Genomic DNA, 22,431 nt, shown 5'->3' on the forward strand with positions numbered 1-22,431 from the left:
CATATACACCCGCAGAGCGATGGCATTATGGTTTTTAACACTTATGTTGATGGTGCCGGTAGCGTCATTGCTTCAAAAATGCTGATGCTTCTCTGAAAAAAAAAAAAAAAAAAAGAGGAGTCATCTGAGTGATGAACTGCTGCCACAACTTTTTTCCCCTGTAAAATTTTAAACATAATCATCCTTTTCTGGGGGAAAGCTAAATGAAAGTTAATTGGGAAAAGAATATTTAATGCTGCCAGAGAAGGTTCTTGATTGTGGTTGATCCTGAAACTGGTAATGAATGTGTGCTATCAGGGCCTGGGGATTTGGTGTATGAATTTCCCAGGGTCTAATCATCTCATAAGGCTGCTGAGTGTGACTCCTTCCCCAGTAATCTACTTAACTCAGTAATTTACCCCTCCTTTTGCCTTGCCAGGAGAAAGAATCTCACAGGTTGTTTGCATGACAAGTAGCTCGGGATTGTCTGAGTCTTTGAAGAAGATGCTGGGAGTTCATTGTAGCAGCTCGAGTTAATGGTTTCCCATGTTCATTGGCAGGCTGGGTGCGGAGCAGAGCTGGAGAACGGTTTTTATGGGGAGTACTATTCTAGGCTGCACCATGTGTTTTGATAGCTAAAACGCTAAGGAAAAAAAAAAGTGTTTTGCCTTCCAAAGGATGTTTCTCTCCACCAAAAGAAATCTCGGGAGAAAATTATGTTTGGTAGTTCTAGTATTATTGGATTTGCAGATAGAAAATGCTGTGCTAATGGCAGCTACTGACTGATGACCAAAGCAGCTAACTGGGAGATGTTTCTTGGCAGCTGATCATACTAAAAATCTCCCCTCAAAGCCATTGAAACCACAGTGGACAATGTTTAAATAAATTAAAAAAAAAAGTTTCGAGCAAGCAACAACTAATCATTGCATCCACGTCTTCATTTTAAAAGAAACTAGGGATGCTCCATCAGAAGTGTTGACTTCTGAATTTTATTAGGGTCCCCTCACACCAAACCTTCATTGTGCTAAAAATAAAAGGATAAGCGTTCCTGCATCTCTGTTTTTAATTGGCCTCCTCCTAAAGCCAGATATTGTGAATAAAGTTCCTGCTTCAAGATAGGCTCCATGATACGTGGTCAGGTTGTGCTAGCTTGCACCCGAAACAGAGGAGACAAAAGGAGACACAGTGTTGGGAGCAAAGGGCTGGGAAGCTCTGGATAAACTGTACGGGGGTTTTATTTAAATTACTGTCATGTTCTGTGGCTTACTTGAAATCAAATACTGCCAAGCATCTTAACTGCAGTCCCAGTGGTTTGCACCTAATACTCATTGCATTAACCATTTGCAGATGACCTTATTTCTGCTGTAATGCTGTGTGTGCAGTCTGGAACTTTTGGAGTGATTGGGGCAGGATTTGATGAAAACTTAAAAAAAAAAAAAAAATTCTCTTAACAGTATTTTAGAGTTGTTCACGCACGGCTCCACCTGATGACACTAGGCAGGGCTTGTGGTGTAGGTTTTTCCCTCATTGGTTTAGAGGTGAGGTGGTCCCAGAGCACTTCACACACACGCAGGACAGCAAGCACTTCTGCAGCAGCATCAGTCTCCTGAAGCCACGCTCTAGTCTCCAGCTCAGGGCTGCCACAAAGTTCGATGCAGATGTTGAGGTTCAGCCTCTTCTTATTAACATTGAGCTAGCTTGTTTTTTCTAGTTTCCAACCTATTTTGGATTTGTTGCTTCTGTTCTTGTGCTGGACAATTCACAGACCCCCCAGCTGGACTCAGACCCCGGCTGGAGCAGCCTCACATCTGGCTGCTGCCCTTGGGCTCCTTAGGAGTAGCTGTGGCTGGATCAGAGGTGGAAAGTCCTTGTTGATTCTCCAGCTGAAGGTGGAGAACACAGGTTTCTACAAGTCTTTGGGGCTTCCCCTCCAGTTCCCACTGGGAATGACCGCATCCGTGCGGAGCCCATCTGACCGCTGGTGAGGCCACAGGGTCCGCTGCTGCCTGTTGGCAGGACCAAGGCTTGGAGAGCCAGGGGCCTCTCCCTGATGTCCCGTGCCTAGATAAGCCAAGCTTTTTTTAGCATAGCATCAAGGTGATTTGTGTTTTCCATGGGGTAAGATAAACATGAAAAATAATTTATCTAATCTTTGTATAAGCTGGATGAAAATAAGAATGAAATAGGTGTTGCAATTATGAAAGTGCATTGAAAGGCCTGTTTGTTTTCTGACTCAGAAAGACGTAGTTGGCTTAAAAGTGTAATTTTAGCAGAATTGTACCACTTGGTTTGAGTTAATGTTTTGCAGACAGCAGAGTCCTCAAAACAATGCGAAATCTAGGGGATAAATGGGGATCTTCCCGATCATCTGTCCAAAGCCAGAGACCACGTGTACTTGGGCTGAAGCTTTCATACCTAACATTTTCTTCTGCACTGCAGAGATCGCTTCTTTTTCCTTTTAGCCCCATCTTTAGATCTAAGAAAAGAAGATGGGGACTGCCCACGCTTGGAGCGAGCAGTACTTTCCCGCGGGGCTGGCTGATCCGTGGCGTTGGCGAAGCCAAAATGCACGGGAGCAGGCAGGCTCGAGCAGTCGGCTCCCGCGAACTCCATCTCCTTATTCTCCTGGCTTTGAAGCAGGGACCTTGTGAAGCCCGGGTGTGGATCTGGATTTCAGCACCGCTGCCAAATTGCCAAAGGACGCCCAGATACTCTTTTGCTCTTTATAGCCCACCTACTATTGGACACGTTTCTCCTTCCCCTGTCTGGTATTGTGGAGGGGTGCGTGTTGCCTGAGTGGGGAACATGGGATGCTTTGCAAAACATTGCCTTTATTCTGTCAACCAACTGACTGCGACTTTCTTAATTGTGGATTCTTTTAGTTAATTAGAAATGTTTGGAAATGCCTCGCACCTCAGCAGGGTTCAGTCCTGCGGGGTGCCAAGTGCTTTGTTCTTCATCCAGCAAAGCACTTAAGCATGTCTTTAAGAACACTTTACAGGCTGAAATAAGCTCATTGATTTCAGGGCACTGAAGGATTGAGCCAATACCAAATTTCTTCCAATGATCCTAACTCAAATAGTAGCATCCAGGAAAGTGTTTCTTGAATGTTAATGCTACCGTAAATAGCAATATCTAAGGCTTCACAACTTGAACCGATCAGAGAAATGTAACAAGGACTGAAACAGCATGTCTGGGGGGAGCAGTGCTTCTGGGGAACAGAGGAAAATTCATGGTTAAAGGTGATTTTCTTTCTCTCCCTCCGTTTTTTTCCTCCCAGTTTTGTAGTAGCAGAGGTTAGCTTTAACCATGGTCATCTTCAGCTAACTTTTAATAAATTAAGAGAAAACTGAAACAGTTTGGAAAAGTATAGAATAAGCAAATACTCCAGAGAGACTTTTAGTGGCAACATGATTAATATGGGACGCTTCTGGTAATACTATCAAAACAGAGCTATTGCAAAAGCATATGGAACGTCCCTGTTGCGGGGCAGGAGCAGGATTCAGACAAATGATCCAGGGCAATTTATATGCCTCTTTGTGGTGTGGGTTTTTTCTCCCCCTAGAAGTGTGAGGGGAATAAACTCTGTAGATTTAACCATGGGATTAGACTTAAGAAAAAAAAATTTGGTAAATCAAGCCACTGCTTTTTGTCCCAAGTATTTTTATCCTTGTTTGTTTAATAACAGACTACATTCCTTACACAGACCTTTTATTTCTTAATTCTATATTTTTTTTTCCCTCCGCGTTGACTCCTCCACCTATCTAGTAATAACCTGAAGGAGCTGAAAAAGGGAAACATTCTCCCACAGGAGAATACAATGCAAAATATATGAAGATGCATTTCTGAAACATCCTGCCTTCTGGTTTTACTGCATTTCTCAGTTACAAACAAAAGCCTCCACTGGTGAGTGAGTGTGGGGAGAGGTTGCTTATAGCCGTACCACGTACTGCGTTGGCTCCCCTGGGTGCAGCCCACTCAGCCCTGCATTGCTCATGTCACCCAGGCCGGTTTTCCCCCTGCACTTTGTTCTGAGAGCAATTCTTTCTTTATTTCCTTTGAAGACGTTTGCTGTGCAGCTGCTGTGGCAGCTTGGAGCTGTCATGTGGGAAGGCAAAAGGAGAGAACTGGAGTTAAGAGCTTATAAACTTCTCAAGTTTTAGGAAGGTACTGAGATGAAATGATATTGTGGTTTTTCCTCCTCCTTTCTCTTTTTTTTTTTTCTTTTTTTAATACAAAATGAGAGGGGACCTCTTGTACTGCACATGCATAAATTGTACAGGTTTGGCTCTGCTCAAGTCAGAAGTTAAAAAATAAAATAAAATAGCCATCCTGACACATGAGACAATGCAGTCTTCCAAAACCAAAATAGTTTTGTGTAGTACACCAGCATATAGGAGTCAAAGATCTGTGTGTGTGGGCTTTAAGAGATGCCTTGCCTTCTTTTTTTGGAGAAGAAACTTCTGTTAACATCTAAATGATTTCAAGAATTCAGCAAGGATTGAATTCCCTACTTCATGGGCATGAAACTTTCACATTGCTACTGAACAATGTTATTTTATCAGCCTCCTGCTCTTCAGACTCCATTTTCCAAAAACTTTTAAAAGTGATTATGCAAGTCAAACCTAATTTCTTATCACAGTTCTGTATTTATTGGCTCAGTTGTTTGCGAGGGATTGTTTCACCCGCCCTGTTTCCCTTGGCATTTTTAGGAGGTTCTTATAGTTGTTAGCAGCTGTACATGGTATTAATAAGTATTTGGTTGCTAGTTTCTGCAGTTTTGTATGCTGATGAGGTTGGATTGCCAAAGGTTGAGCAAGTTTCTAAAAGAAGGATTGTTCTTTGAATTATGAAAACACTATTCTCAACAAAAAACCAGCTATACTTGTGTAAAGAATTTCACGTGCATGCTGATACGCTTCTGCAGAAACTAGGACGAAACATTTTATTTGGCCAAATTAGGATTGGCTTTAAAATTAATGAAGCCTCATCTAAGGATCTTCTTAAATGTTAAAAGAACCAGACTGAAACATGTCAAGGGTTTTTTTACTTTTTTTCGGCATTGTATTAGAGATGATAAGCAGTCACCCACTTCAGCGTTACATTTTTGGGTTGTCCATACTGTGCTGTTCTTCCTGAAGTAGTTTTAGTGGGTTAGTAAATGTCCTTCTCAGAGTAGCACCTCCTGTTTGTGCGAATGAGGAGATCTGGTTTGGTTTCATCTAGAGAGAATCCAGTGTGTGTGCTGCCTGGACAGTTGTGCATCCTTAAAGGTTTTGGAAGACTCAAGATGACAAAGCCCTGAGCAACCTGGTCTGAGTCTGGTCTTAGAATCACAGAATATCTCAAGTTGGAAGGAACCCATAAGGATCACGGAGTCCAGCTCCCTAACCTGACCCTGCTTGGAGCAGTAGATTGCACTAGAACCTGCTTTGGTCCCTTTCCACCTGGTGGTTTTATGATTTATGACTCCATTTGTCTGTCTTCAGGCCCAGAAGAGCATCTCCCTTCTTGTGGTCACCAAGTCTTGCTGGTGGGAGTACTAGATTCACCCAGATTGAATCCATGGAATGAATCATCCAAAAATAAGTGCAGTTTCCTTGCGCAGACCCTCCTGTTTGAGACCCGCTGCAGGTGGGAAAGGGTTCAGAAAAGTACGATTCATCCAAGAGAAGCTGATGCTAAGCAAAGCCTGTTGCTAACTGTGTCCCGCAGAGCAGAGAGCTTACATTGTGTGACAGCAACACGCAGGTCAGGAGACTGTCCAGCCGCAAGCATGATCAAAAAATAGTTGGCTAACAGACAAAAGTTAGGTTCGCTTCCCTCTGGGTCTTCAAAAGTAGAAAAATAACCATCTCCCATCTTCATTAGGCTTGTGTTCAAGTGAAAGCTACAGCTTGTGTTTTTTTGCAATACGTGGGGCATCAGCCTGTGGCTGCTGAGCTGCGTGTAGTTTGTGGAGTGACTCGAGGGCAGCTGCTGCAGCAGAGTTACGATGTGACCAGCAGATCTGTTCAGTGAGGTCACATTGCCCATGGGACTCCCTTAATGTGGAAACCCAGGGCTGGCACCGCTGGGTTGGCTGGGGAGCCGCTCGGTCACCTTGTCCAGCCAAACCTCCTGCCGGACAGATCGGTATTTGGGAAACCCTTCTCGTCGTAACCGCTGGGCTGTGGAGCCTGCGCTGGGGCGCTCAGTTATGTCCCTGCTGGCTCCCGGCTGTGTGAAGACTTTGATGTTTGAGGCTGAGGAAGGCTGGTTGCATCCTGCGCTTAGCTGCTCTGCTGTTAGCTGCTAGTTGCACAACCACTTTTACTGGAGAAGCTCCTTGACTTGGCCAAGAACATTAATGATAAAATCGTGGCTTATGCGGTAGCCTTCTTGTCAGGTACCTGGGGTTATCTCTTCGAGCTCTTCTCCGAGGTCTGCCGCCGATGGAGAGAGACATAATGAGTGAAGCACTGGGGAGAACAGTTCAGACTTTAAGTCTGTGCGGACTAGAAAAACAAAAGGAGTATTAGATGTGTGTAACCAGTTCAGACGTAGTCTGTAATTAATCTTCATCTGTGGCTTTTAAAATCAGCAACAGTCAGAGTATCCCAGATTTGAAAGCCATGTTTGTTCAGATGTAATGGATGGGGAGACAATTTTTTCTGAACTTTGCCCCACCAAGCGTCATCTTCCAGGTAGGTTTATGTCAAGTGAGTTGACTGCAGTAGCTCTGCACAGTGTGGCTCTAACCACCACAACGGCACTGTTTTACAGGGTCATCCCAGTAGTTGCATGTTGAAATTTGCCAGTCATTTAATTCTTGACTGTCTTGTACCCATTTTTAAAAAGAAAAAAACCAAATCCATGTTGCTTTGGAGCTGGAGTTTCTCATACTTAAGTCTGTGTAAAGATGATTTATGGTGCTAGTAGGGGCTCCACTGGAAATGCAAGATCTATTTTGAAGTGGATTGAACAGCCCATGCTGAAATGTTTATTGCCGTCTTCAGAATAGAATACATCGGGGTTGATGGGGCCTGTCCAGGAAAGAGAGAGAGTGGTGTGGAGTGGGGCTGGTGGGGTATTTTTAGTATTCCAATAAAAGACAAGGCTTTTAAAGGAAATCACTTATTGCCATTTTGCAATCAAGAATGCAGGAGTGTTCCAGGGACTGCAAGAAATATGCTTCAAGAATGTTGGAGCCATAAGGAACTAATCATTAAATATTCTCTCGTTTCCACCCCCGTTTCTTGCTCTGAGGAAGCCATTTAGAATCTTTGCAATTTGTATGTAAATCTCAACCCTCCTGACCACGCGGTCAAGTATCCAAGGGACTTAGGAGCCAGCATCCCATTTTCAAAAGTTCTTACAATTCCTGTGCAAGCAGGGCACTTTTTAAAATAGAAGACACATGGACCAGACTTCAAGAACACTTAATCTGACCTTAAATGACTTGGTATGAACACTATATGGGGTTTTTTTCTGCTATAACTGTTTCTTCTTGGTCAGTGTATTCCTAGTGAAGTTCTTGCAGGTTCAGATCGACCAGTAAAACTATAGTTTTGTTACTGCAGCTTATTCCACTAGTTTGACTGAGCTGCGATTATTTTTATTCCTTTCTTTTTTTCATGTGTAACTTTAGTTGTTGATGCTTTAAACATTTGAGAAGCGTTCTGTTGCTGTAATATATCCGTCTAACTAGGGAGTAAGTAATCCCAGCATTTGTTCGAGTGAAAAACAAAGGAAGAGGCAAAAGATAATACTTTCTCAAGTGATTTAAGAGCCTAATGGGACACTTTACTGATGCGTCTAAGCAGCGCTAGTGGTTACCTGCTCCCTCTCCCCATGTTCCCATCTTTTTCCTTGTACTGGCACTGGTGTCCTGGTGAGGCAGTTCAGGGAGCTATAATGGTAGAAAACTGACCCTGCCAAAAACAAAGACTGGGGTGTCAGGCTGATGGCAGATGGACGTGGGCAGATGTCCCCTTCTGCGCCAGGCCAGCAGAGCTGTCCTTTCATTTCATTTTATTTTATTTTTTTCGCCCGTTTGTTTTTACTGAAGAAAGTAGTGGAGGAACAACAGTCCCCTGCTGAGATCATCTGTCGTGTCTTCTGCCTTTTCCCTGCTTGCTGCAGGTACTGGCTCCGGGGTGCACTGCTGCCTTGAGGACCTTTTTTTTTTTTTTTTTCTTTTTTTTTTTTTCCTTCCAGGAAAACCACGTTGAGTTTGCCAGCCGGGCTGCAGCGTCTGCGTCTCTGGCTAGAGCAGGGCTGGGGGTGAAGCAGAGCTGGAGAAGGTGCCTGGATGTGCGCGTGCGAGGGGGAGCACCGGCCGCGGGGCACTGCGGGAGGCGAGTGCCCTGTCTGTGGGGTTTAACTCGCCCTGGCCTCAGGCTGGTGTGTATCTCTCCGTGCAGTCAGTGCAGCAGCTGGCTGGTAAAACTCCGACGTTTCCACTGCGGTGAGAAGTCTCTTCAGTGACCTGTGCCTTGTGCTGCTGAAGGACCACCTGACAGTAGGTCACTGTTGGATTTTCTTAGGTCGTTGCTTTCTTGCAAGGAAAGCTTTCAGCCTTCGCACCCTTCAGCTCCTGACTGTTCTCTCCACCACAATTCATGAAGATGTAGTCTGTGCCAAACGCTTCTTCTGTTCCTCATTGCTCATCGCCCTCCGTGGCGTGGGGAGGTTGACTTCTGGTAAGCCTAGAGACAGGGATGTCCCGGTTAAACCTGAGCTTTCTCAGCCTTTCCTGCTGATTTTTGCTGAGCTTGTGCCAAAGCAGAAGAGTTTAGGTGACACCTTTGGCTTGGTTGAGCTCACTTGGTGAACCTCATCTGAAAGACAGGGATCTGTAGAACCTTTGTGGTCTTGTTTGGGCTTGTTTTGTTTCCTTTCTTCTGGGAAACCTTTAGTGCACATTGAGGGTTTTGAAACTTTCACAGGTCCCGTTCCAAGTTGTAACACAGTTGTTCAGAAATGCAGCACGTTGCTTGACTGATCTTGTTTCTTGGCATCGCTTATGTAAGGGAAAGGATGCTAGAGAGTTTGGAGAAGGGAAAATTGGAAAGTGTGTGTGCTTATTTAATAAAAAAAAAAGGGGGGGGGTGGGGAGCGGGGAATAAGCCACATGCAAAAAAAATCCAGTAACTGTGTCTGCCGATGACCTTTGGGTTTGGAAATAGTTTGATAATAGCAGTGTGGGGACGAGCAAGGAAAGTCTGTGAAGTCACTCTAGAAGAACAAAAGGAAAAAACCATGAGAATCTTTCCAGTTTCTGGCTTGCTGGGAGCTGGGTGATCTGCACAAGCTGGGACATCTGCGCCTGGTGCTGCCCCAGCCCACCTGTCGGAAAAGGATCAGGCAGGGATGAGCAGAGCTTGCCAGGTTTGAGTTGAAGTGAAAGAGGTGGGATGTGGAAGAACACCAAAAGGTGGCTCTCGGGGAGACATGCCGTCTTAAATTGTCAACTTGGCTGGGCATGTGTGCAAAGTCCTGCCCGCATTTACCCCAGCGGAGAGCTAGTTCTCCATCGGGACTTTCTTTTAGCCTGTCTTTAGCGTTGTTGACAAAGTTAGAAATTGCCGCGGATTTTCTATTTTTTTTTCTAAATTACTATTGCTCGTTAAATACCTGATCTTTTCTTTGGTATACCAGTGAGTATAAAGGGTCCAATTAACACTGGGGTTTTTGGGGTGGGCAGTAACATGGGTAAACTGTTGCTTCTTACCTCTGCTTTTTGTGCAATGGTGAGTCCAGTAAATGATGTCATTATCGAGTATTTTTGCAGAAAGGTATTGTTCAGGTGCGTGTATAAAGTGCTGTAAAGGTCTTTGGTTCAGTCATTCTCTCTCAGAGGTACATCGATCCATTTCACCTAGGTTGTCCTCTGTGAGCTACCTTCTGCTATTTAAAGCAGATACAAATTTAGCTCAAAGTGTTCCCTTTCCCACAGACTTCTCTGAAAGTTGAAACTTGTGACAGTTCAATTCTTGCTGTGCTCTCGACTTGTCTTCAGATCCATACAGATGTCTTGCCTGTCTCTGAGTTTCACTTCTGGTGGCTCAAAAGGTAAAATTATTTATATTTCTTGATTTCCCTAGGAAACCTTCCTGTCTTTCAACTGCCCTTCTTCTAATCTGGTTCTCAGGTCAATGCAAGAGGTTAATGAATTGCGTAGACTTAGAGATGTACAGTCAAGTGTGTATTTATGCGGCATCTTACACTGTTGGATTGAAACCTTCAAACCACTGCCAAAGGTAGGAGGTTACCTCCACGCAGACCGGCAAAGCATTGGAGATGTTGGAGTGGGAGCACTGGTTGAAGGCTGCAACCAAATTCGTTTGAGCTATTCCTCTGGCTGTTGCGGTTCACGTGAGGTTGGGTTTGCACAGCGTATATCGCTTTTTTGAGAGAATATGGGATTTCTTTGCAATTGCGCTTGGAAGTAGTTCAATATACTATCTGGTGTGCATTTGTAATTTAAAAAATAGATTTAAAAAGAAGCAAATTGAGGTATAACAATAATGGATTAAGAGAAACACTTATCTCACTTCCTTTCATTCAGCCGGGCTGCGCATGTGGTTTGGGACCCAAATGCTCAGGATTATTTGATTGCTGAAGCAATAAATGTTTTGGATGTAAACTCACTCCGTGCTGCTGCTTCTGGGACCGAATCTGACATTTGTTTTCCGATAGTGGTGTTTTTATCTTGCTGTTATTTAGCCACACTTTGTTTGCCAACAGATCATGCTGTCAGTAATGTAAGGGATCTTTATGCCCTGATCAAAGGCTTGTATTAACAAACTCATTTGTGTGCCCAAGAGCAAAGCATAGCTCCAACCTGACATGGCAAAACCCACAAAAAAGCAATTTTTTAATATGTGAAATAATGTTGACTGAGGATTTAGTGTGTATGAACGAAGTCTACACCTTTGACTCGGATAAACCCTTTCTTCAGGTTAATCTAGCATTGCCTGAATAGCTCCAAATGTGGAATAACTCATAAAATAAAGAGTTTTTTCATCTTACATAGGAGTGACCTAGGTTTTTCTTTCTTCCAAATAAGGAATTAATAATGCAATAGTTGTTTCCAAAGAGCTCAGCTTTTTTGAGAAGTGTCTTTTTTTTTTTTTTTTTTTTCTCCTCTAGACCCAGTGAAACACATGGGCGTTTGGAGCCTTTAATAACTGTTCGCAGAGCCTGTTCTTGATTTCCCTGAGAATTGCCAATGATTTTGATGTCAGAGTTGAGAGGTACAATTGTAGTGTTAAATTTCTCAAGTCAGACCAGTTGAAAAGGAAGGTCAAAAGCAATAACGTCCAGGTTCCTCTGGGTGGGTGGGGGCGTAGGATAATGTGCGATCGCAGCGTTTTACACAGACGTATCGCCCAAGAAAAAGTTTGGCTGTCACAAAACTAATAAAGAACAAGCCTCCAGAGAGATGGTTTCAATGATGCAGGTGTAGGAATCGGGGAGTGTATTTACATACAAGCCAGCTTAATAGCGTGGGATTTATGCTAAAGTGGTTCTTAATGCAATACAAATTGAATATCCCATCTCACTCGAAACGAGGAAAATGTTAGAAGGAAAGATATTTTTTTTATAGCTTTTGGGGGAGAAAGTGTTTGGCTTTTTTTAGGGAACATAAAGGACAGCAAGATGGATTTCTTCGGGTGCTTGCCATGTTAAACTAGTGCTTTAGGTATGTGTGTCGGGTTCGGAGCCAGCCTTCCAAGTTGGTTCTCTGCTGCCTTGAAGATCAGGGGTTTGAACAGATTTGGGCAGGGTTTCTGCCATATATCTGGCAACACGGACTTAAAATTAACTTACTGAAAAAGCAGATAAAGTTTGTTGTGTTTTTTTTTAAAACCGTGACATTAAAAAGAAGTCCTTAAAGGAAAGCAGCCATGGCTCTACAGCCTGTTGTTGAAACTCCCATCTTTTCCCTGCTTCTCTCCTACCCTATAAAACAACTATTATGTGTTTATAAGTTAGCGCACGGTGTCATTTATGCAAGAAGACTTATTCATAAACTTCTGGATAGACAGTTCTGTGGGAATATAACTTTCTTGGCATAAAACAAGCCGCTTTTTCCAGATAATGTAATGCTATACCAGGGCCTTTAAAGTCATAGCATGCTATTTATTATTGGTTTATAATCTATAAAAGACACCGGTGCTGAACCTTCAGCATTACTGAGAATGACACTGTACCCAAATCAGCAGAAAAGGTAGGGAGAACCCCAAACAAAACTCCTGTTCCCAGGAACAGTCGCCGACAAGGTGCTGAAGGATGCTCAGGGCTTGTTGCAGGGCAGCTTCCCCCGTGCCTCCCCTCTGCAGGCAGCAAGCACCGATGAAATTGCAAGTAGGCACATCTCATTTTTTGGGTGGGATTTGCCAGCTGCAAGTTAGACATTGTTGAAACGGACTTGGATGTAACCTTTCTGGTTTTGAAGTCAGGGCAGATGACTTGGACACCACGCACACGCACAAGCCTTAGAAATTTTTTTTGATGGGCTGAAATTGAAGTAATAAAGATACTTCAATAGCCAGGAACCAGCAAGCAGCCAACGTGTGGCTGTGTTTGCTTGCCAAATATGCTCAATATTCAGAAAGAGCACTGAGCCCACAAAGGCGTACAGCCCACCCAAGGGACAGCCGCTGCCCGAGTCTCCAGGTTTGCAGCTGATGCAGATTTGGGGTGACACATGGGGGTCACGTTGGTCAAGTCCATGTCCAAAAGGCTGTTGCTGCTCCCTAGTTGGGAGGGGCTGCCCTGCTGTCAGAGCAGTTTGCTTTGGACCCAAACAAGAAACCGTGGCTATGCACCCCCATGAAAAGGAGACGTCATTCATTAGCATATGCTCATTATTTACTTACCCTATTTATAAGGACCATCGGATACTCAGTGCACTAATTATAGCAGCAAGGACTGGAAGAGATTTCCTTGCTCATTGAGTCCAGACCTCAGCTATCACAGACAGATCCCCTCTGCACTTGCTTTCAAAAACCCTCCTAGTATTCTTTGAAAGCTTTTAGGATGTTCTCCCTAGTGACTAGGTATTTCCAGTGGCAGCCCAAGCTGGGCTGATGCTCAGAGGCAGCAGGGGATGATGGTATCTTGATGTGGCCGTGTTGTGTCTGTTACTGACGGGTTTGGGGTTGAGCAAAGAAGCGGACCTGGTGTTCAACTGGAAGATGCCTCCAAGGCAGAAGAACAGATCAGTGTTGCCACTGGAGACCTTTAACGAGACCTGTGAAACCCTGGGTGCATCAGCCGCTACCTGCTCTTTGCCATCCCTACCTTCAGCTGGATGCTGGTGTGAGTGTGGGCATCGCTCTTGAATTTCAGGGTTGTGGCTGGAGCACGTTGGGGATGCCCTGGTGTGCTGGGCAGCCGTGTGAAGCAGCATCAAGCACCTGTTCCACATGCACAGCAGTGCCTGGCTGCCAGGGGGCTGCAAGAGAAGAGCTGAAGTGTTGCTGACGTTACTTGTGCTGTTAAACAAGGGTATCCTCAGTCCCTAGCATCTACCTTGTCAGTGTGTGTTTAAATGTGTAAAAATGATCCCAGGATCTTGTTACTGGAGCAGGGGATGCCAAGGAGGAAGGTGCAACTGTCTCCTCTGCAGGGGCTGCCCGGTGTGAAGTTGTAATGCGAGACACCGTGTAGAAACCTGCGTGCTCTAATTGATAACACATTACATCTCGATGGCTAGCACTCTGTGGCTAGGGAGTGATTTTAATGGTAAATCAATAGTCTGATAGAAGCAGACCAGAAATCTTTTGACACTTATTCAAGAGGGACTTGTCAAAACACGATGTATTTATGACTGAGTTCCTGCCTGCCTGTTCAAAGGCACTTGAGCCCCTGCCAGATCCTAAACACGCTCAGATTCCCAGGAGTTATATTCAGCACAATAAGTGGATATTTCACTGTAAATATTGCCTTGTCAGAAAGCTGGCATAAGCACCCAGTTGACAAGCAACAATTGGCTGCTTTGTGTGGGTGCTGCGAGGGCTCGTCTCTCCACCGGCGGCAGAGCTTGTGAGCAGCGATTTCTGCTGGGCTCCAGCCGTTGTGAGCATTAGGAATTAAAAATGCTCTAAAGAAAACTGTGGATTGTTGAGTCTCAGCTGCCTCCATCTGAACAGTCAGCAGAAGGAACTGGAAAGTCTCGATGATTAATCACAAACACAAAAGCCGGCTGCTGGCTGACAGTAGGTATCCGCTTTTCTCCGAAGAAACCAATTCATCAGCGTTATTTGTGATTCATAACACTTATTTGAGGCAAAATAGGCTTATTTAGGACATGGCACCCTGCGCTTCCATCAAGTTACAGACCAGAAATTTTAATTATTCTCTCACAGCTCTGTAGCACGGCCAGGATTTCGGCAGCACAGTGCAGGCTGTAACACACGTGCAGCACCTATAGCACAGGCTCCGTACCGGGAGGAGAGGGATGCTCTCGAGGCAGGGCTGTGCTGTGTCCCTGGTTTGCACGGTGCTCAGCGTGGTGCAGCTCCAAGCTGCATCTAGGGTCTCTGTGATGGGAAGCAGCAAAGGGTGGGACGAAGAGAGGGAAATGAAATGATTTATTGAACTCGTCATCTGTGTCACTGGTGTTTGTCATCGCTGAGGATGGCTGGCCTTGCACCAGAGAGCACGGGCTTCAAGTGGGGTCTTACTTCTAACAAGAACTTACACTGTTGAGTTACAGAGTCCCTCCCAGGCAAGGGTAGTTGCAATCTGGGTGAAGAGGCACAAAGGAGTAAGAGTCCTCAGCCATCACCTGCATTTACACAGACCATTAACCCCCTGGAAACTGAGGTGCAAACTGGGAGTGGAGAATCATTTTCTAGATGCCCAGACCCCTCCAGGCAGACTCAGACCTAGAGGAATTATTTGCATTTCCATGTGAACACCAGCTGGGAAGTTGTTCGCTTAGGAGTAAATCGGGGATGGTGAGAAGGGTGTTTGTGATGAACCCCAAACCAGTGACCTTCAAAGGCGGTAAATACTGGGGAGAGGGAATAGATTTGGGATGTGGGGAGAGGCTGCCCGAGGTGACCCCAGGGGGATGGAGTGTGGTGTGAACCTGGGACCCTCTGGTCTTACAGCTGGGCAGGTAGCAGGGGAGAGAAGCTAACGAGCAGTCGTAACCTGGAGATAAATTACGTATACTGTAACCTTTTCTTTCCGTCTTCTATCCAAAAATTTGATCTTAACTTTTTTTGGAGAAGGCTTTGCTAGGTTTGCAGTATTGAACCCCGCTGCTGCCAGGGGGTCGGGATGAGAGGGACGTGCAGGGACGCGGCTGATCTCAGCACGAAGGTTAAAACCTGGCGGAGCAGCAGGAGCCCCCACGTCCTCGGGCACACCGTGCCCTGAAACTCGGCATCACCCTCTGCGTTCCTGCCCTGCTGCTCCGGGCTGGGGCTGCAGCGCTGTCTCATACTGTAGCAGATGGAGCTTTAAGAGCATTGCACTTTCTCCAACCTGCCTTAACTAATTGCTCTGTAATTGCACATAGACTTCTGCTCTCACTTCCTACCTTTCCCCAAGAAACGCATTTAAAATTTGTATTCCTGTCACTGTTTTCTGTAGCGCAGGAATCTTTTGGTTTTTTTCTTCTCTGACTCCTGTTTACTTTGTTAGTGGCTTTGATTCCTGAACTTCTCTTTGAAGAGTTCTTGTTGAGGGGAATATTTATATTTCATAGGACTTGAGCAAAAAAAGGCGAAGCAGGCAGGGAATCTAGAATGCATAATTACTGTCAGATCCTATTCATAGTTTTTGTTAGGAAAGCATGTTGCACTCTGTGAAACACCCAGGTTTAAAAGCTTCAGATCCTTCTAATCTGCTGTTTTGTAGTATAGAGGAGAAGAAAAATGTGCGTAACATCTGGTCTCTATCATGCAAGAGGTACTTTGAAATTTGTGTGCTATTGCCAATTTATGTTGTCCTATTCTTTTTGTGCATATCACACGGATCAGATAAGCCTTTAGTACTGGCAGACTGCTGATTTATATTGCACCAGCACGTGCCATCTCTGCTTCTCTGTCTCTCGCATGGGGAGTAAGTACTTGACCGCTGCTTTTGGAAACAGAAAAGTGACTCCAGGTTTTTGATACCAGTCTCTTTCAGGGAGTAAAACGAAGTTTACTTCATTTTGCTATCCCACTCCTGTTGCCCTGAATGTCCTCTGAAGTTTTCTGTTCGTTCTACTATTGCCCATTAGCAATGCTTTATTAGCCCCCCGCCTTCCACTGTTCCTGCTGGGTAATAATTGTGGGTTTATGTGCAGTTTTTCTTGGGAGTTGTCAAAGAATAATTACGCGCCATTAAGTCCACTTTGTATCATTACTAATTCACACCTATAGAGTATTTTCCAAGCAACTGATCTTGGTTGTCTCTTAATTGCTGAAGTCCATAAACTCTGTTACACTGAAACTGTGCTAAGGATTTGCACCCTCTAAAACTTTTCCCTCCAGTGCGAAACATAACAGAATCTGAACGCGGCAGCTTTATCAGATCTTATTTCTTCCCAATTTAAGCAAATTATTTGCTTCTGGCTCTGCTGAAAACTGAAAAATGTATATTAGGATGTAAAAAGTGCTATGTAGAAAGACAGTAAAAGTGTCGATCGTGTTCCCAGTGGATTAATCTAGCAGTCTGTGTTGCTGGATGACGTTGAGTGGTTGGCTGAGGTGGAAGACTGAACAATTTCCCTCTCTCACCTGTGCTGGTGGGTCAGAGCAAATAGCCTGTTGCAAGTAGCAAGTACGGTCTGAGATCTGCCTGGGTCAAATATGCTTGACAGTCGCTGAACTGGGATGAGGATCTGGAGCTAGACTAGGCTCTGCGGCAGCCCAGCAGTGGGAGCATCCCCTGGGATGCTTCCCGAAGGACTTGTCTGGTGAGGGAGCTGGCAGTGGTGAGTGCTGCTGGGACAGACCTGGGGTCCTGGGTGCCCAGCACAGTCCCTGTGCATTCCGGCCTCAGACCAAACCCAAGCCCTTGCTGGGGCTGGAAAGGGAGCAGCAAGATGCATTTTTACTCGTTTACTCCATGTTTAATGTGATTAGTAAGCAGTTTCACCCAGGTATAACCTGACATTTAGTGTCCTGTAAACAAAATCACCCCAAATCATCCTGCCCCAAAGGATGCAGTAAGTATAAACCGTTCAGCTACAGCACTTGTCCCTGCCTAGCCCAAGAGCTCGTCCCCACAGCCCACCGTGGCGCCGGGTCCTGCCGCAGTCCTTGGGCATCCCGAGGAGGGTGTGTGGAGCTGCTGCCATCTCTGCCGCCAGCTGTTTCTGCAAGGAGAAGGTTTGACATGCGAGACCTGCTTGAGCCAGTGCAGCAAAACGCTGCTCAGGCTCCCTTCAGATAACAAATGGTTTCAACCGAGCATAGAAGAAAAAAAAGTACTGTTGGTGGCAACTCTTATTTCCCTGGAAAAAAAATCCTGGACCCCTGGCAGAGAAACAGTTTCTACACAGAAAACATGACACTATTTACAAAAAGCGATGTCTAATATCCTTTTCCAGCTTGGAAAGAGGAGCTTATTTTAATACATCCTTTTTTAATTGCCATGAGCTGGACTTGTAAATATTGTAAGTGGTTGAGTAATAGTCATCTGTGAGCGGACCAAATGAAGGGACATTTTTTCCGCACTTGGAGCACTAACATACTCCCACAGCTCGGACAGGGGGACAGCACGGAGCAGATACTAAATGAAAACAAAAGCCTCCTAATTAAAAGATCGTGTAACCCCAGGGGATGCCTGTGTTCGTGATGCTGGTGCCCAAAGCGTGCAGTGGTGCTGCCGGCTGTGCGGGGAGTTCATGCGTTGGGGCTGCTTAGGGAGGTGATGGGGTAGACCACAGGGATCCAGTCCATTTTCAGCAAAACATTTCTTCCTCTCCTCTAAGAAAGGGGAGAGAAAGGGGAGGGTTTCCCCTAAGAAAGGGGGAATGAAGGAGAATTAGCTTCTTCTATCAAGCGCCTGACAGCTGTGTCATCTTGTTGCTATTGTTCAGTCGAGGGGGAGAAGGTCTGCTTTGCTAGTTTTCTGGATCAGCCTTCAAAACAATCCGTAACTTACATTTTTTTCACACCGTCCTTCTTCAGAGCACCACGGTGTGCCCAAACTAAAAAATAGCGGTGAAGTTTTGTAAGATCATGTTAGTTGTTGACTTCTGCATAGCAGTGGGTGAGGGTTTGGGGTGGGACGGGGCACCCGCCAGCCGTGAGCAGCACAGATGGGCAGAGCGCTGTGGGCCTGTTTTTAATGCTGGCTGATCTCCCTTTTCCCAGGTCGGGTGTCTACCTGAAAGCCCTGCTTTTGCTCTGCAAATAGTTTTGTCTGAAAGCAGGAGTAGTTTGTATTGGAAACAATTTTCTGATGCAATTTGGATTTCCTCCTGAATAATCTTTTGCCCCAGCGGGATGGTGTGGGATTCTAGAAAAGCTTAACTGGCCTTGCCGTCAGTTAAGCATATCCCTTAATCTTTGCAAGGCAGATGTTTAAGTAGGAAGATACCCTGCAGGCACTGTTAAAAAAAATAATAATTTTGAAGGGTCGGGAAGAGAAAGAACTACCCTACGAACATGGGGGTTGAGTCCATGCGTCTGTTCAGGTCACGGACATGCAGGGATCTGGTGAGGGGTTTGCACTGGGTGAGCAGGGGGGGAAATCAGTCTCAGCTGGGAGGAGGAGCAGGACTCAGAGGAAGAGTTTAATTGCAAAAAAGCAATTGTAAAAGATGAAGGCAGCAACCTTGACGTTGTTTCATCCTTTCCAGGAATGCTGGTGGTGATTGTGCTGCTGCTGATTGCGATTGCCGTGGTCGCTGTCTGGCCGACGCAGTAATGCAGATACGGGGCCGTCGGAGCTGCTGCTCAACAGCTGAGCGCGGAGGACTCCAGAGAAGAGACCAATTTTGTGCAAAGACCTTCTGTGTTTTAAATAAACTCCACAGTATCAGAATGAAGCTGTGTCCGACAGACATCCGTTCTTCCTTCGGCGCCCAGCTGAAGAGCACTGCGTGATTTGGAGGGTTTGAACTTGAAAAGGACTCTTTTCCCACCTTCGTTTGGCACTGGCGAGGCTGCAGCTGGCGGCACAATAGATGCACTTCTCCGTGCATCTGCGTCTGAGCTCGCGCTGGTGCCTGCCCGGCCCGCTGCCGCCTCTGCTGCGCGGCCGCTCATCCCGAGGGCTTTCATCGATGAAAATAAAGGTGGGCTCTGGGCGTACGGTGGCGGCATTCCTCTGCTTTCTGATACCTTCGGAATAGAAAATGCTTGCATTTTTCAAGGAATAGATGTGTTGGGGAATGACTGCACCTGGACTCTTGCAGGGTGGGAGGCGAGAGCATGCGGAGCCCTGTGGCGAGGCGCAGGACCCCCACGAGCTGCACAGAAACGCTGGCGAGTGAGTCAGTCCTCAGCCCCTGGAGGGGAGTTACCGGTGTTGATCTCCACAGATAGAAATGTAAACAGCAGCGGGTCTCAAACCAGGTGTGTAGGAGTGGAAAGCCTTGCCCAACATGTGCTCATGAGGAAGGCGTGCTCTCCGCGTGCTCTGCCGTGCTCTGCCAGGCTGACCGCAGGAGATGCGCTGGCATTAACGTACTCAGCTCGGTGACTGAGGTCTGCCTCTTTTCTTTTATAACTTTTCACACGCTGTTAAAACTGAGAGGAAGGATTACCTATGTAAAAACTAAGGAAAAAGAAGTATTGAATGTTTGCTTCTGGCCAAGAAAATCATTATTTTGTTACACGTGCCAGTTTGATTTCAGAATTGATAGAGCAAGCAATAAATATTGAATAAAAGCTGATCCATTTATATACAATATATCTGCTTGGGTTTGTATTGTTTCCTACCATCTTCTGTGATGCATGAACAACTTCTCCAGCATTTCCATTTCCTAAGAGCTGATTTGAAGAAGGAAAGAAACAGTTCTCGTCAGACTTCATGTGTATCATGACATACGTTTCCTGGCGGATCCGTAAGCCTTGCCAGCCCTGGGCTGGTCCTCACCTGGGGTGGTGGAGTATCTCCTTTCACAGCTCTCAACTGGCTCTTGGCACTCGTTTCCCTCTCCCCACCTTCCACCTGCACAGCTGAGGTAGTGGCACGGCTGGCACTGGTCAGGGAGGTGGGAAACGAGGGTGTCCTGGTGCTGTATCCCCTCTTGAGCAGCACAAAAGCCGTTTTGCTGCCCTGGGCTCAGTTTCCCTCTCTGTCAGCTGGGACTTGGGCACTGGCCCCTTCGTTAAGTGCTTGGTGATCTGCAGATCGGAGTGCGAATTGCTCTTCTTGCAGCATGCAGGTGTGGGCTGGAGCAGAGACTTTGACCCAGTTGCTCCAAGATCTGAGGTGGGAACGACAGAGCTGCCTGTGTAGGAGAAGATGGGGTTTTATAGGAAGCAGAGACGGGGAGCTGTTGAGTAACCCACTGAATGCAAACCTGTCATTACTGGGTGGGAGCCATACGCTGGAGCAGAAGAGCAGCATTGCCCTGTCTCTGCGCTCCTGGGAAGGGCACAAGGTAGGTGGAGAGAGGACCTTGGTGGAGAAAAACCCCGGTAGATACAGCTGTGCCTGGTGGTGTGGGCAGTGGGCTTCAAACAGGGCTCTCTGCTGGTGCCCAGCCCATCTTCTGATGCTCGGTGCCAGAGGTTGGAGCTGGAGGAGATCCCTCTGGAGGGATACAAAATCTTGGGGCAAGGTGGACTGTGCTTTGCTGGCTTTGGCATCCTCATCTGGTGTTTACCAAAGGTGGGAAATCGAGGCTTGGGCTTTGGGGGGGTAGCTGGATGCCATGTTCTGCTGGTGAAGGATGCAAAACAATGCCAATGGCCAGGGTGGAGCAGAGTCTTGCACACATCTCCATGTGCTTTGCTGGAGAAAATCCCTGAAGTCTTAGTCCAATCCAGGTTGTGCCTGCTTGCTTGCTTGCCTTACCACGGGGAGATGCTTTATCTTGATGCCCCATCCCTGGCAGTGTCCAAGGTTGGACAGGGCTTGGAGCAGCCTGGGCTACTGGAAGGTGTCCCTGCCCATGGCAGGGGGTTGGAACTAGATGAGCTTTGAGGTCCCTTCCAACCCAAACCATTCTATGATTCTGTGATATTGCAACCTTCAAAGGAGGGGGGGGAAGATAGGGTCTTGTGGTTTTCAAGAGGACACAACAGTTTTTTGATTAATTTATTGCTTGATGTCAGATTAGAAATGGAGCTTTAAGCAAGGCAGCTCCAGCTGGAAACAAATAATGGGCGGCTCTGGAGACGTGTTCCAAACTTGTGCGTTCCTGCAGTCCTGTGGAGGGAAATGCTCCTGGAGTTGTGCGGGATTTCACGCAACGGAATGGATCTTCGGTGACAGCAGGAAAGTAACACGTGGTTTATTGAGGTGAGACTACGGACTTTGGTTTCTAATTAAAATTGTCATTTACAGAGGGAATTAAGATGTTGTTTGAATTCCCAGGATGCGCAGGGTGGATGTGTAATTCATCCCGATCAACGTGACAGAGTGACTTTGTTCAGATAGAGGCTTTAAAAAGATGTTTTCTGACCTGTTGGGTCCTCAAACACATTTTTTCTGTTAGCGCCTGGGAAAGGTAGAACCACGAGGCTTTGCTCTGCTGAAATGTCTGACAAAGGGTTCTCAGACTTGCCCTTTAGGTAACATTTAATGTGCTGTGTGGGTGAGGAGTTTTATTAAAAAGAAGTGAATTTGGCAGCGTTCTGCTGTGTTGTGGAAAGCTTTTCAGTCTCCCTGCCCCACCAAAGAAAAAGGAAGGTTAAAATACGAGCGCCGCTGGGTTTTGGCTCTGAGCAAGCGGGGCTGGAGAGCCCAGCTCTCCGGGGTCTCCGTGCTGCCGGCTGCTGTGATTTCCAGGCACGGGACAAAGGATGCTCCAGGCAGGGGACAAAGGATGCTCAAGTCTCCCCGTTGAATCTGTGCCATGGGGCTGCTGGAGTCATCTGCCTGTGGTGGCTTCTCAAAGCAAAGGTCTTCCCCGTCCCACTGGAATGTGGCCAGGGAGACATCCCAGGCTTCGCTTTCCCTTGCATCGCCCTCCTTGCTCTCTCCAAGGACATGCTCAGGAGTTCGGCTGCTGCCAGTTGTTACTTTATTAAAAATAAAAGTGCTGGGGGGAGGTCTGGTGCATGTTAAGAGGCATGTACATGTCCAAGTGCCATCGGTAAGAAGTTCCTGGCTCCTACCTGAGGACAAAGATGATCTTGAAAGGCTGCTGGGCGTTTTCACGCCCCCTGGGTTGGGGGTGAGCCCGGTGCTGAGCTCAGCGCTCTCCCACGCTGCCTGGTGGGACCAGGCTGGGAGCAAACACTCCAGGTCTGGCCCTCGGTGGGAATAGACTCTTTCCCCTTTTTCCAGAGCCACCGTGTCTTCTTTGGACAACCAGCCGCCAGGAGGATGGGG

The 22,431-nt window shown here is 46.3% G+C and overlaps 1 protein-coding gene across 2 annotated transcripts in view; it reads left to right on the forward strand.

The window, feature by feature from the left end:
* The window catches only part of STX8 (syntaxin 8), a 104,510-nt gene extending 84,674 nt beyond the window's left edge, over positions 1–19,836 (forward strand). The window contains exons 8-9 of one of the 2 annotated variants that reach the window (XR_008734334.1): positions 10,068–14,189; positions 18,782–19,836. Coding sequence is in view for 1 of the 2 variants with exons in the window: in XM_055723114.1 (XP_055579089.1) it covers positions 18,782–18,849 (68 nt within the window). In the remaining variant the exon portion in view is untranslated. The remainder of the gene's footprint in view (positions 1–10,067; positions 14,190–18,781) is intronic. The other variant, XM_055723114.1, reaches the window with a different exon arrangement.
* The last annotated feature ends 2,595 nt before the right edge of the window (positions 19,837–22,431 follow it).

This window comes from Falco cherrug, chromosome 1 (assembly GCF_023634085.1).
Source record: "Falco cherrug isolate bFalChe1 chromosome 1, bFalChe1.pri, whole genome shotgun sequence".
NCBI classification, from domain to species: domain Eukaryota; kingdom Metazoa; phylum Chordata; class Aves; order Falconiformes; family Falconidae; genus Falco; species Falco cherrug.